This window comes from Chiloscyllium punctatum, chromosome 11, assembly GCF_047496795.1.
Source record: "Chiloscyllium punctatum isolate Juve2018m chromosome 11, sChiPun1.3, whole genome shotgun sequence".
NCBI classification, from domain to species: domain Eukaryota; kingdom Metazoa; phylum Chordata; class Chondrichthyes; order Orectolobiformes; family Hemiscylliidae; genus Chiloscyllium; species Chiloscyllium punctatum.
The window spans coordinates 10,392,010-10,408,204 of record NC_092749.1 but is presented as its reverse complement, the minus strand read 5'-3'; the positions used below and the strand labels follow the sequence as shown (position 1 = coordinate 10,408,204).

Here is a 16,195-nt window from a genome sequence, read left to right as displayed (position 1 = left end):
GACATTAGCACTTTATAGAGGGAGTGAGATGTGTTTGAGATACACAACTTTGAAACGCTTTTTCAAAAAGAACTCGATCATTAGTTGAAGGAGCGAAACTTGTGGGGTTAAGATATTGGTTAGTTTAATAGAAAAGCATTGTGATGTCTCTTTCCGTGCTGTAAGATTCTATACGGTAGGGGGCTGGGGACTGTTAAAACGTGAACATTTCTAATGGAGGGACATTAGAAGTCGGGAAAAGTTTGGAATTTGACACTGAACATTTCAATATACAGAAGAGACCAGGCTCTGGAGATGACCACGCATTACAAGCACCTCCCTCGATAAGTTGTTAAACCGGCTTTGACTACGTGTTCTCACTCCATAGGGAATGCCGGTGACGTCCTTGTGTATGTATTTTGTTCTTTTTTTTCCTTGGAACTGGAGCGTGACTGCTCCACGTGGACGGTGACTTGCTCTGTCGTATAAAACCCACAAGTTTCTGAGTGTTGGATATCAGAGTTCCAGTCCTGGGACTTGAAGAGAACTCGGAGATCTCGACCTTACTGTGAGAAAGAGAGAGACGCAGAGCTAAAGAGATTGGCAGAGGCTCAGAAACAGACGCAAACAACTGAAAGAGATCCTTTGTGCTTTCGTTTCTCGTTGTCCAATTCAGCACCAAGGACAGCGAGCAAACCTCCAACTACAGCCTCAAGCAACAACGTAGTGCTGTATCTGGTAAGTCTTTCAACTGGCTTTCGGTCGATAAATTTCTTTCTGGAAAATGCAAAACTGCATCATTTTTAACAGTGTACTTTCCCATGTATTTCCAGACGAATTGATAGTTATTGTGCGCGTGTGTGTGTGTGTGTGTGAGAGAGAGAGAGAGAGAATGAGAGAAATGGGTTTGAGAGAGAACAGATGAGAATTTCGATTCCAGTCTGTCTTATTTCCAAGAAAGCTTGAAGGGCGAACTTTGGTCTTTTTATTCCGTCACCCCACGTTTCCCCCCAAAGTGGACTTCCCTAATTTTTCAGCCAGGACACGGGTCGGAAACCATTCAGCCGAGTGAGAGACCCTGAGGTCACGGCTTTGTGTGTTGGATTTCAGGACCCGACGCAATGATGATCCGGCTCAGCTCCCACTTCCTGACGCTTTTCGCTCTTCTGAATGTGTTCTGCTCCCGCACATCGGGGTTCGCGGCTCTCGGAACCTACTCCCACCTGGGGTAAGTTCACTCCCCGCTTTCTCTCCAGCTTCCAAAGGCACTCAATTCCATTTCAATCCCTCACCCCCAGCCCCACCCGCCCCATTAACTTTCCTTGTCTAAAGTATCCTGAGCGAATGTGGGCAATCCTACATTATTGTAGATTTGAAAATATAGCATTGAACTGTACAGAGAGCTGTTGTGGTAGGGGAGGGAGGAGGTTCGTGGGGAGGTGGCTCATTCTGTAGATTTAAGGCTGAGACAGATTCTTGTCCAGAGTGTGGTGCTGGAAAAGCACAGCGGGTCAGGCAGCATCCGAGGAGCAGGAAAATCGACGTTTCGGGCAAAAGCCCTTCATTATGAAGATGGATTCTTGACCAGTTAGATCAAGGGTTATCGGAAAGGAGCAGGGAAGTGAGGAGTGTGGAATGAGCTATGATGCTGTTCAATGGTAGAGCAAGCTCGTGGGGCTGAATGGCCTACTCCTGTTCCTCTTTCCTATGGGCTCATCTACAATCTCGATTATACATTGCAGGATGGAGACATACACTTACTTGGGGGTGGGATGGCTGGCTCAGCCTCAAGGCCAGAGCTTTGCTATGACAACACGCGCTGTTGGGGGTGGGGAGCGGGGAGGATTCGCTGATGATGATCACAACGTCCAGAGTATTTCATTTCATTTCGCCTGATATCAATCCATCACATTCAGTGCGTATATAATGCTCATAAATAATTATGGCCACCATACCGAGTAAAATTGTACACATTTCATCTGTGCGGCGGGGGTGGGGGTGGGGGGAGTGGGAAAGAGTCACTGGGAGAATGAGGTGATGAGGTCGGAAAGGGGGGACCTCAACATGGATCAATGTTACGATGAATAACCTGTTTATGAGCTGCAGATGTTATAACACTCCTACAGAAACCACAAGTCGCCTTACACTACACTCTGCAGATTGAACAGGGAGTGTGCAATCTGAGATTCCCTCCCGACTCTATCCTGGATTTCAATATCAGTCGATCATTACGTACGGCACACGCTGGATAGTAACGCTGAATAATTCCCCCACTGTCCCGGGTGAAGAGAAGGGCATCCATCCGATTGAGATTTTCGCTGTTTATTGCGAACGGCTTTCTTCACTCTGTCCCGAATGTTGTCGGAGTAGAATTGCAGTGATCCTGTGTTGAGCCAAGATTAGATAATTCGAGGTTTGTCCTAATCGGTACGGAGGGGAAATCGTCTGGAAGACTTCAACGATGAAGTAACCAGTGCCTACAGATAGTGACAAAATCACTTGTGCCTCAAATTGCGTATTATCACCCTTTTATACAATTAGTTTCTGTTATTTTGATACTTTCCATAGTTTGGATTGTCGCCATATTTGGTTCTGTCTATGCTGTTTGCCTGCACTGTGGCCACTGAATTACAGCAACACATTGTGAGCCAGCCTTATGCTGTTTATAATTAGACCCATGTTAATTCGTAATCTGACGCCAGTGATGGCTCCATCATGGCTGACCATAGTTGGACTGACTTTATTTACCTCTGACCTTCAGACTGCGAAATGCTGTTGGTTTCGATGAACAGTCCAGTGAGGATCAGTCTCAATCACCAGTGAGAGCTGATCGTGACATTTACCAAAACCCATTGTCAGACAGCGACAAAGTCTATTACCAGTTGTCCGCAAGCATGCCAAGGTGAGAGAATTACATTGCCAATCTTGCATATTTAAACAAAAAACATTCAGAACTGCTCACGATATTGGTCCAGTATAATGATCTACATTAAAACTTAGGAAAAAAAGAACAGGTGCAGGTCATTCACACCTTGGAGCCTGTTCCACGTTCAAACTCAATTCGTGATTGATCTGGTTGCAGCCTTATTTCTCTTGTTTAATTTCCCTCCCCAGCCGTATAACCCTTGACTCCTTTTTGATTTTAAAAAGAAAATCTGTTAGTTCAGATTTGAATATATTCAGTAACTTTGCCTTCAATGCTCATAGGAAGAGAATTCCCAAGAGGTGCAACTGAGAGCAGAATTATCTCCTCATTTCTATCTTAAATGAAATACATTTTATTTATGAACTGTGCCCACTGTTCGATTCTTTCCTCTCCCAAGAAGTGCCTCAAAATCTTTTCCAAGAAGATTGCCTCCCTTTCTGCTGACATCCAGTGAGTACAGGCCCAACCTTCATGCCTAAGGCAATCTCTTATTCCCATGACTGTTGAGCACATGACTTCTCAGTAGCCATACTGTTTAGGCAGGTGCTGTTGTGTGTTTGAATGGTTTATAAATGTCAAGAAGAAACAATTGCAAGGGAAGAGTAGTTGATGTTGGGGGGCAAAGTCCAGAGAACCCTTCCTTTCAGAGACTGATCCAACAGTTCTGCACAAACTGTCCAATACTTTTGTAATTAATCATTTTTCATAAATCTCTCAAAAGTCCTCTATATTAAAACTGTCTATGTGGTTCTTTCCATTCCTCCAGAGCAAAACGACATTCAGATGCAATTTTCACCAACGACTACAGCAAACTGCTTGGTGAAATAGCTGCTCGGAAATATCTGGAATCACTGATGGGGAAAAGGTATGTGGATGCTTGGGGGCAGTGGGGAGTGGCATGGCAGGGACACACTGAGTGTGGGCAGGCGCTCAGCATTGGAGAACATGGAAGATTTTGGGACTTCAAACTGCATCTGAATGTGATTGAACTTTACAATCATGAAGTGTGTAAACAAGAGCATCAATGTCAATCACTCCCCCCTCAATCAACACAAGAGCAATGAGTTGGGGAATGCATTGCATTTCTAAATCTGTTAAATAATAAGATAGTTTAAAGTGATGAGCAAACTACTCCTCAGTAATGTTCTCATACAAATGATAACATTTTTCAAGTGACACTGAGAAACTGGACATTGTTACACCAAATAGAAAAATGCCCTTTTCCATTAGAGGGAGAGGAGAAATGTTTTGGCTGCAATTGACAATAAATTGTCAGTGGTCATAAAAACAAATATAAACCCAACTGATGGTGTGGTGGGGATTGAGCATGCACACACTGGAGAAAGAAAAGATTGGCTGTTCAACAGGAAATAGAGAGTGGACATAAATGGGAATTTTCAGGTTGGTAAGATGAAATAAGCGGAAGGTATTATGGATTGATGGAACCTCAAATACTTACAAATTATGCAAATAACTTGGATGAAGGAATGTAAGTTATGATTACCAAATCTGATGTTGGCACAAAGATAACTTGGAAAGTAAGTTGTGAAGAGGACATAAAGCAGCTGCAAAAAAATAGGTTGTGATTCTACAAAGATGTGGCAGATGAATATAATGTGGGAAATGTGAAATTGCCCAATTCAGCAGGAAGAATAAAAAAGCAACATATTCTCTAAATGGTGAAACATTACAGTTTTCTGTCATGGAGGTGTCTTAGTACATGAATCACACAAATACTGGTATACAGATGGCTACAGCAAGTGAATAGGAAAGCTAGCAATGTTATTCTTTACTGTGAGGGGAATAGAAAAGTGCATAGTATTGATCACTTTATATAAGGCATCATGTAAATTCATTGGAAGCAGTTCAGAGAAGGTTTTCCAGACTAATAAGTAATAATATGTAATGAGTGGTTTATCTTACCAGGAAAAGTTGCATATTCTCGACTTGAATCTGTTGGACTTTGAGAACATGAGGTGAATTAATTGAAACATAAAATCCTGAGGGTCTTGACAGGGTGAATGTGGAGAGGACATTTCCTTTCATGCAAGAATCAAGAACTAGGGGATACTGTTTTAAATTCAAAGTCCGAGCAGATTTGTAAGACTGAGGTGGATAGATTCTAATTAAGCAAGGAGGTGAAAGTTATCAACTGTAAATGGGAATATGGGGCTTGAGGTTACAATCAGATCAGCCATGACCTTGCTGAATGGTGGAGGAGACTCAAGGGCTGAATGGTCAACTCCTTATTGTATGTGCTTTACTCACTATGTTAGTGAGCAAGTTAGTGGAATTGTTCAAAATTATGAAGGTTTTTAAAAGCTTAAGAGTGAAGAATCCATTTGATGGAAGGTTTGATAACCAAAGTGCATCAGTTTAAGGTCATTGGAAAATACGGTTTATCATGTGCTGCAGATTGTCCTGGTCCAGCATATGCTGCATGAAGTTGATGGAAGCAGATTCCATACTGACTTTCAAAACGAAGGCATCAAAAAGATGCAGGATGATAGAGATAGAGTGGGGCAATTAGATAACCCTTTGAAAGATATTCCAGCATGGGCTGAATGGTCTTTGTCTGTGATGTCAGACTCTGTGACTCAGTGTTTTGATATGGCAACTGTATTGATGAATATTTCCCCAAATTTTTAATTTTAATTGAATCTAAAGGGTGTTCCATTTGAACAAAGATCAAGAGTAAGCCACTTGTCTCTTCAAGCCTGCTCTGCCATTTTATAAGATCATGGTTGATCTGGTTTTAACTCAACTCTGTATTCCTGCACATCATTGATACCTTTCATCCCCTGGCTAATTAAGCATTTATCTATCTCTGCCTTCAGAATGTTTGAAGACTCTGCATCCATTGCGCTTTCAGGAAATGAATTCCAAAGACTCCTAATCTTCTTAGAGAAAAAATATGTTTCCTCATCTGTCTAAGCTGAGCAACACCCTATTTTAGAACTATCACTCCCAGTTCCACCTGACAAGAGGAAACTCCTTTCAATGTCCAGCTTAAGATCTTTTATGTTTCAACTAAGTCACTACTGACTCTTTCTCCAGAGGATACAGATCGAGCCGATTTAACTTTTCCTCCAAAGCAACCTACTCATTCTAGGTCTTAATCTAGTAAACCTTTTCTGAGCTGCTTCTAATGCATTAGCATCCTTAAGCACTGTGACTAGCACTGTACACAATATTCTAGATGTGATCCTACCAATGCTCTGTATAACTGAAGCATAATCTCCTTTTCATTCTGAATTTAATCATGGTTTCAGCCACTTAACGGAAGAATTCGAATGGAGACGTTTTATCATGTGTAATGTACTTCTGAGATCGGGGAACAGGCATTTTGAATCTTTTTAACTGAATCATGTGCTTGGCCTGAACATTTTAGACTGAAGATGCTTTTGTTTCTGATAACCAGAACCCAGGATGAGCAGAACATAAGCAAACGTCACTCTGATAGTCTGTTCACTCATATGTACACCACTCAACTGCAGAAGAAGGCAGCAAAAGAATATCTCGAAAGGATAACAAATGCCCATTCAAGGTACTTTGAATAAATTTGGAGCAATGACAAGATTATAGAATATAGAATATAGAACAACACAGCACAGAACAGGCCCTTCAGCCCTCGATGTTGCGCTGACTGTGAACTATCCTCAGCTCATCCCCCTACACTATCCCAAAATCATCCATGTGCTTATCTGAGGATTGTTTAAATGTCTCTAATGTGGTTGAGTTGACTACATTAGCAGGTAGGGCATTCCACGCCCTTACCACTCGCTGCATAAAGAACCTGCCTCCGACATCTATCTTAAATCTATCACCCCTCAATTTGTTGTGATGCCCCTTCATACACACTGAAATAACCACCCTAGGAAAAAGACTTTCACTGTCTACCCTATCTAATCCTCTGATCATCTTGTATGTCTCTATCAAATCCCCTCTTAGCCTTCTTCTTGTCAATCAGAACAGGTTCAAGTCTCTCAGCCTTTCCTCATAAGACCTTCCCTCCAGACCAGGCAAAATCCTGGCAAATCTCCTCTGCACCTTTTCCAATGCTTCCACACCCTTCCCAAAATATCGGGACCAGAACTGTACACAATATTCCAAGTGTAGCCGCATCAGCGTTTTGTATAGTTGCAGCACGATATTGCGGCTCCGGAACTCAATCCCTCTACGAATGAAACCTATCACACTGTATGCCTTCTTAACAGCACTATCCTCCTGGGTGCAACTTTTAGGGATCTATGTATATGGACTCCAAGATCCCTCTGCACATGCAGACTAGCAAGAATCTTTCCATTGACCCAGTACTCTGCCTATTCTTCCCAAAGTGCATCACCTCACATTTAGCTGCATTGAACTCCATTTACCACCTCTCAACCCAATTCTGCAGTTTATCCAAGTCCCCCTGCAACCTGTAACACTTTTCCACACTGTCCACTAATCCACCAACTTTAGTGTCATCTGCAAATTTACTAATCCATCCACCGATGCCTGCATCTAAGTCATTTATAAAAATGACAAATAGCAGTGGTCCCAAAACAGATCCTTGTGGCACACCAGTAGTAACTGGACTCTAGGCTAAATATTTTCCATCAACCACCACTCGCTGCCTTCTTTCAGAAAGCCAGTTTCTAATCCAAACTGCTAAATCACCCTCAATTCCATGCCTCTACATTTTCTCCAACAGTCTACCATGTGGAACCTTATCAAAGGCTTTACTGAAGTCCATGTATATCACATCAACTGCCTTACCCTTATCTACATGCTTCATTACCTTCTTAAAAAACTCAATGAGGTTTGTGAGACACGACCTTCCCTTGATGAAACCATGTTGACTATCTGAAATCAAATTGTAGTTTGCTAGATAATTATAAATCTTATCTCTTATAATCCTTTCCAAAACCTTTCCTACAACAGAGGTAAGGCTCACTGGTCTATAATTACCTGAGTCATCTCTACTGCCCTTCTTGAGCAAGGGTACAATATTTGAAATCCTCCCATCCTCTGGTACAAAACCTGTAGACAATGATGACTCAAACATCAAAGCCAAAGGCTCTGCTATCTCCTGCCTAGCTTCCCAGAAAATCCTCGGATAAATTCCATCTGGCCCAGGGGACTTGTCTACTTTCACTCTTTCTACAATTGATAACACCTGGTCATAACTAACCTCGATCCTTTCTGGTCTAATATCTCGTACCTCATTCTTCTCCTCTACAATATTCTCCTTTTGCTTCGTGAAAATGACCAGAATGTGCCTCAAGAGTCCATAAGCCCAGATCTACACTGGTACTGATGTCTTTCAATGCAAACCTGTCCTGAGTATGCATGGTATAAAAATTGTGTAGAGAAACAACCAAGACACAGGTTACCTGATCTAACCCAATATGTGTTTGCCCTGCACACAGTGTATCCAACAATATATTCAATTTCTCAACTTAAACACTCATAATCTCTGCTTTTGTCATATCCTTGGTTGTTGCATTACATAACCTTGCAAAACCAGCTGTAGTCTCTCTATCCAAAGCCTCTCATATTCAATTCAACATGTAAGACATGGTTCAATGGAGTGTTGAAGGGATGCTACACTGTTAGGCGTTCTGTCATTTAATATCCCCAGATAGATGTAAAGATCCACTGACCCTATTTGAAAATGGTGCCTTGACCAATATTTCTCCTTCAACCAGTATTCATTATCTCACTGCTGCTAGTGGGTCCGTGGCATTGGAAATTGATAAACGTATCTTTCCTTATATTAGTACTTCATCTTAAAGCTACTTAATTGGCTGTGAAGTCCTTTGGAAGGTCTTGAGTTTGTGAAAGGTGGGAAGTAAAAACATGCTCTTCCTAGTTGTTTCATACATGTTTGTCAGTGGCTGTACCATTCATTACTATCTCTGGAGAGACCAGCAACCTTAAAACAATTCACCCTTTCCGTTAATAGTAAAAAGGGTGATAAACGCTTTTTCATATTTTAAGATCTTTCTCTGTAACAATCAAACTAAAAGTGTTATTAGCTAAACACTATGTAGTAAACTTATACTGTCAACTACAGAACAGAAAATTTCCCCTTTACTGTCGACAAAAGAAAAATTCACTTCACAACTACAAATAACTCTGCCCTTAAAGTAGGCAATCAGTTTTCCCAGATCCAGACCTAAATTGATCCTTAGCTTGCAAATGCTTGCTTCCTTTGCTTACTTTTATTTCCCAACCAGGTACCTTTTTAACCCAAGAACTATATTTTATGATTAGTTTTCCTGGAGGTTCTCCATCTGGCATAGGCCAGGCAAATCTTCCATCCTTGTTGCAAATCCTTCATACATTGTTCCTTTCAACCTGAGCATGGGCACCACTCTGTTTCTGTATAGTGAACCAAACAGACTTTATCAAATTTTATTCATTCCCTCCCCCAGATCCTAATGAAGCGACTGTAATTTTCTCAGGGATAGTTCTGTAACTGAGCCCTTCCTCAAAGCCCAACTCCATGATAATGTAAATCACATTGACCTTGTGATGGCTGATTCGCCACATTGAGACCCCAAATCACTTATCATGAAGTTAAATTAAAACATGTGTTTACAACTTCACAATCTGACCATGTTCCAGGGATTTTAGAGATTATAAATCTAATTAATGTGAACAGGACTGTTGCTGCCATTGGTTCATGCGTGAATGTTTCCCACCTTCTTTCCAATAAAACAACTTAAATCTCCCGATAATATCTAACAGCCATTTTACCCCACCTTATTGTTGGACAGGCCTGAGGAAAAGTTCCAAAGCCCATTTCATTTTACCTTAGATTAAAATATAAGTCAAGGTAAAGTCACCATAGTTTTATTGGCGTACTTTCCCCTGAGAGAGAGAACTGATGGTGATTTAACCTGAGGGTCACAATGCCTCAGGTGAGGAGAGAGTTTGAGACGAAACATTGTTCATAGTCACCTCAGCAGGTGTGGGAATTAAACCCACACTGTTGGAATCATTTTACATTGCAAACGACCTATCCAGCCAACCAAGCTAACCCACCCACAAAATCAAAAGCTATAACAATCTCATTAAACTTCTAATGTTTGGAAGAATAATATGGACACTCAAGTCCTGAAGTCTGAGCAATCCTCCTGCTGCCAAATTTGTTCTCAAAACATGTGCACGAAACTTAAGCTTAAGTGTACTTGTTCCAGTTTAAGCAATGCACTTGCTAATACTTTTCAGAAGTGGGCTTCTTCATAGAGTAGAACTTAGCATTGAATTCTTTTTGGATATTTTTCATCTAGATTTCCAACTGAATTGATTCAACAATTACTTTTAAGTTATGATTCAATGCCTTTCAAGAGTTAATGGTAACAAATCTAGGGAATAGAAAGAATTACTACTGTCATTATTATTCTAAGTATGGTGAACAACTCGTTCTAATTTTCCAGCCACCATGAAGATGCAAACTCAGATGATACCTTAATCACCCCCTCGCCTATTGAAAATTATGCCAGTGATACGATTTAGAGTCAGCTTCAAGATTAGGTAGGTATAGATTCTCCCACAAGGCTGCATGTGAAAGTCCTGGAGAATTTTCAGTAAGTGCATTTTTAGTTAGTGAGTAATCATTTGCATTAAAACAAACTATCAGTTTCTCACAGGTTTCGTCAGTACAGTACGGCAAAGGAGTTTTTTCTGTTTTTTAACTTCCTGCATGTACGATATGGATTATCATCTGACAGATTGCCTTAATAACTCATTTGTTCACTAATGTCCTGTCAAAAAGGAAATCTAGCATCCATTCCCAGTCTGACTTAAACATACCAGTGTGGTTAATAAGCCACTCAGTTGTATTGGAATAATGGTTCAAGGAGAAGGTGCACTAATGTTGTCCGAAGACAACTAAAGACTCAAAATAAATGCTGACCTTGACAGTGACACCTACATCCTGAGAATCAATTAAAAAGAGAACAGTTCCATTCATTGAAATGGGTTTGCAATCTGTGTGATGATGCATCTGGAAATAAATTTCTGTTCACAATGGTCTGGAAATAACAATATTTTATCAAAGCTACTTTAGAGAGGCTTTTTGTAGATAAAAGGATAAATTCATCAACCTCGTGCTCTGAGCTGCGAGTTATGCTAAAAGGGAATATGAGTCACAGCCACAGATACAATAGGGTAGCTTGTATTACTGGGTGTAATCTCTCTGAATGCCATGCTTGAAGGTGCTTAATGCAATGTACAGCTTCCTCTGGAATAGACTGTATTTACTCCTGTCAGAGATTTTGCTATAAAGTAATTGAGAAGTGATGAAGCATTTTCCTCAAGTGGTTTACATCAGCGACTAATATTCAGGTTGGACTATGTTTGGGAAATATTATAGAATTAAAATTAAAGGTTTCATCATTGCGATATTTCCTACTAATATTCCCATACACATTTGCAGTCAATGCCTTACTTTCCTGAGATTTATTGTGAGCAGTGGCAGACTTAAAAGTGACCTGATTTTAGAGAGTAGGACTCCATCAATTTGACTTTTTCATTTAATCTTTCATGGGACGTGAGCATCCCAGGCAAGGCCAACAATTGTCAGCCTTCTCTGGGTGCCTTGAGCTGAGTGACTTGGGAGGCCACTTCAGAGCCAACTGTATTGCTGTTTGTCAGGAGTCACATGTAGCCTGGACCATGCAAGGATGGTAGATTTCCTTCCTTAAAGGGTGTTACTGAAACAAAGCTTTTGTGACAGTTGATAATTTCATGGTCTCCGCTACTGTGATGAGTTTACCAATTCCAGAATATTTAGTTAATTGAATTAAATTTCCCCCAACTGTTGTGGTTGGGATTTGAATCCATATCTACAGAGCATGAACATAGATATCAAGGTTACCAGTCCAGTGACATTACCATGCCACCATTTTCTATTCCTGCCTTGGCTAATTAAATCTATCAAAGCACCTCCTCTGGAGAGCCAATTGAATTACAATTTTTTTTGAAGTGTAAAAGTATTTGCTTTTCTTTCCCTTTATTTAACAAAGTATTTGTTGATTACTCAGTCTGTCATCTGTTCCATTGCTGTTTCTAGATTAAAGGGGGGAATCATTTTAATCTTTCTTCAAGGCAAGTGGAAGCAGTTAGATGTTCTGTACCATTTTTAAATGCTGCTAAATTTACAATTGATAAGTAAAATGTGGAAAGAAATTGACCAGGATATGAAATGACTAGCCAACCAGATTGCATCAGTCCCCTGATGGATGGGCCAGATTAAAGATTTCCATCTTGCCTCTCCCAACCAAATGTAAACCAAATAGTTGCAAGTGAGCTTGGCCACACTTGCCTTAAAAAGCAGATTGTGAAATGAATACTAAGAAGATTTGTGGGTTCAATTCCTGCTCTAGAGACTGGAGCACACAAACTAGGCAATGTTCTTGATGCAATATTAAGGGAGTACAGAGCTCTCTGAAGTGCGAACTTTTAGTTGCCATGTTGAAAGGAGTTCCCTGCTGCAGTGATTCTACTGAAATCAGCTAGGTAGACCTCTTGGAATATGTGTTCCCTGACTGGGGCTGTTATTCTGGTCCAAACAGGAAACCCTGGCTGACAGATATAAACAGGATGTCAGGGGTTCTGTTCACTGAGACCTGGCATGAGAAAGCTAGTATATCAAGTACTATGTACATAGAGTCATAGAGTCATAGACATGTACAGCATGGAAACAGACCCTTCGGTCCAAACTGTCCACACCGACCAGATATCCCAACCCAATCTAGTCCCACCTGCCAGCCTCCATATCCCTCCAAACCCTTTCTATTCATATACCCATCCAAATGCCTCTTAAATGTTATAATTTTTCCAGCCTCCACCACATCCTCTGGCAGGTCATTCCATACACGTATCTACATGTAAATAAAGGGGGGCTTTGTGAAAGGATATGACCTCTATAGAGTTGTTTTACCTGTCATCTCTTAGGTAGAGGTAAATTATCCAGTGTGAGACCAGGAGAGAAGTGGGAGAATTCTTCCTTTTACCTGGACCAAAATTTATCATTGTCAAGAATTTAAATCAACTTGTCATTTATTTCAGTTAATAAGGCCAAAATTAACATAATGTTTCTCAAAGATTTCTCATTGAAATGGACAGTGAAGGGGGGGCTACAATTTCACTGAATGTATTGAGTCTCTGACTCGAGAAAGACAAACACTGACTAATAGCTGCTCTTTCTGTTTTAAATAGAATCTCTGAAGACCTCCGAATTATTGAGCTGAAAACTACATACAGCCTTTTTCCTTTATTAATCAGGAGAGAACGCATCAGACTCCAAAGCGAGTATGTTGTGTAGTGAAAGTCTTGGTGACCTATTTAGTTCCTTGTAAATGAGAGTCACCATTCATTCACTATAAATAACATCCTTTTATGGTCAACCTTTGTCTAAGTATATATCTATTAAATATAGATTGACAATGTTACTCTTCTATACTGCCCTAACCCCTAATAAATGTATTGAATGCAGCATGTGAAAGACACACTGTATTAACTTACGTTGTAAACATACCCATTCCACTCAAGGCTGTTAATGCGTTCTCAATTGTTATCACTTCTGGACTATAAACTTTGAATTATATCTCTGATGTATTAAGTCGTATATAATTTGTTTCCCTTTGTCATCCTCTAGTTGCAAGGGAAGCCTTTATGTCAAAGGGACCCAATACAAAGGGATGAAATTTGTGTTATTTGCTAAAAGCTTACCAGTTGGTGGACTGCATTCAGTTTTGAGGGAGCACCTCAGGAAGGAGACATTGGCCTTGCAGGGGCTGCAGTGCAGATTCAGAACTGTGGTAGTGTCCCTAATTCTTGGACAATAAGTCTGGGTCAAGTCCCACCCACTCCAGAGATATGTCTGAACAAATGGATTGAAACTATCGAGTACGGACATAAAGGGAGTTAAACTCTGAAGAAAGGTTTGCGGCTTTTGGAATATTGACTGAAAAGTGCAATAGCAAGTCAACATAAAGTGACAAATATTCACTGGTGCATAACATATGTAAAAAGGGTCAACAGAGTGATCCATAGATAAAAACGTCAAAGTAAGGTTGCAACTACAGGTCACAAATTCATTACAGAACAGACAGAGGCCTTTCAGACCATCACGTCTGCACTGGCTCTCTTTACTGATTTAACTTAAAGTTAATTTACTTTTCCCTGTAGCTCTGCAAATTGTTTCTATCTATAAATAACATAGAAAAGTACAGTACAGAACAGGCCCTTTGGCCCACGATGTTGTGCCGAGGATTAAACCTAATCTAAAATAAAATAATCTAACTTAATCACCACTCAACTCACTGCTATCCATGTCCATGTCCAGCAGTTGATTAAAGTTACTTAATGACTCTGCTTCCACCACCACCGCTGGCAATGCATTCCATGCGTTCACAGCTCTCTGCGTAAAGAACCTACTTCTGTTGTCTCTGCTAGACCTTCCTCCTAACACCTTAAAACTATGAGCCCTTGTGGCAGTCAATCCTGCCCTGGGGAAAAGTCTCTGGCTATCAACTCTATCCATGCCTCTTATTATCTTGTACACCTCAATCAGATCATCTCTCTTCCTCCTTCTCTCCAGAGAGAAAAGTCCAAGCTTAGTCAACCTCTCTTCATAAGATAAGCCCTCCAGTCCGGGCAGCATTTTGGGAAACCTTCTTTGCACCTTCTCCAAAACCTCTGTATCTTTTCTATAAGAGGGCGACCGGAACTGGACACAATATTCCAAGTGCGGTCTCACCAGGGTTTTATAGATTTGCAGCAAAACCTTGCAGCTCTTAAATATGATCCCCCTGTTAATGAAAACTAAAACACCATATACTTTCTTAACAACCAGATCCAATTGGGTGGCATCTTTAAGGGATCTATGCACTTGAATACCAAAAGCCCTCTGTTCCTCCACACTGTCAAGAATCCTGTCTTTAATCCTATATTCAGCATTCAAGTTATTCCTTCCAAACTACATTACTTCACACATAACCATCTGCTATTTCTCAGCCCAGCTCTGCATACTGTCAATGTTGTACTGCAGCCTACAATAACCCTCAATACTATCAACGGCATGTCCAACCCTTTTGTTATCGGCAAGTTCACTAACCCACCCCTCAACTTCCTCATCCAAGCCATTTATAAAAACTACAAAGAGCAGAGGCCCAGGAACAAATCCCTGCGGGTCACCACTGACCTCCAGGCAGAATGCTTTCCATCTACAACCACTCTCTGTCTTTTGCCAGCCAACCAATTCTGAATCCAGATAGCCAAATCTCCCTGTATCCCATATGTCCTGACTTCATGAATGAGCTTACCATGGGGACCCTTAAGAAATGCCTTACTGAAGTCCATAGGCACCACATCCACTGCCTGAACTTTGTCAACCTGTCTTGTCACCTCCTCAAAGAACTCAATAAGATTTGTGAGGCATGACCTGCCCCTCACAAAGCCATGCTGACTGCCTTTAAGCAAAGATCTTCATCCCCAGCTTAGCAACCTCCTTTCTCGCTTCCCGGATAAATCTGGTCTGGCCCTCAGCTCTTATCGATTTTAATGTTTGCCAAAATTTCTGGCACATCAACTTCTTCTATCTCGATCTGTTGAAATCTGTTACCCTCATTCACAACAAGACTGCATTCGGTTGAGAGTGGCATCAAGGGGCCCCAGCAAAGCTGGAATCAATTGGTATCAGGGACCAAACTCTCCAGTGGTTTGAGTCATACTTGACACATACGAAGATGTTTGTGGTTATTGGAAGACAGTCATCTAAGCTCCAGGACATCTCTGCAGGAGTTCCTTAGGGTAGTGTCCTACGCCCAACCATCTTCAGCTGCTTCATCATTATAAGATCAAACGTGGGGATGTCCGTCAATGATTGCACAATATTCAGCACCACTGGCAACTCCTCAGATACTGTAGCAGTCCATGTTCAAATGCAACAAGATCTGGACAATATCTAGACTTAGGCTGAGAAGTGGCAAGTAACACTCATGTCACACAAATGCGAGGTTCTGACTATTAGCATGCGATGAGAATCTAAACACTATCCCATGACATTCAATGGTGTTATCATCACTGAATCTCCCACTTTCTCTAACCTGGGGCTTATCATTGAACAGAAACTCAACTCACCACATAAACACAGTGGCTACAAGAGCAGGTCAGAGGCTAGGAATACTGCGCCAAGTAACTCACCTCCCGATTCCCCAAAGCCTGTCCACCATCTACAAGGCACAAGTCAGGAGTGTGATGGAACACTCCCCACCTGCCTGGATGGGTGCA

The 16,195-nt window shown here is 41.1% G+C and overlaps 1 protein-coding gene across 1 annotated transcript; it reads left to right on the top strand.

The window, feature by feature from the left end:
* The first annotated feature begins 361 nt into the window (after positions 1-361).
* Positions 362-13,502, top strand: vip (vasoactive intestinal peptide). The gene is made up of 7 exons (XM_072580103.1): positions 362-717; positions 1,090-1,207; positions 2,741-2,881; positions 3,672-3,770; positions 6,327-6,452; positions 10,336-10,432; positions 13,121-13,502. Exons 2-6 carry the CDS (start codon positions 1,101-1,103, stop codon positions 10,412-10,414), a joined length of 552 nt encoding a protein of 183 aa, XP_072436204.1. The 5' UTR covers positions 362-717; positions 1,090-1,100; the 3' UTR covers positions 10,415-10,432; positions 13,121-13,502.
* Positions 13,503-16,195: the final 2,693 nt, after the last annotated feature.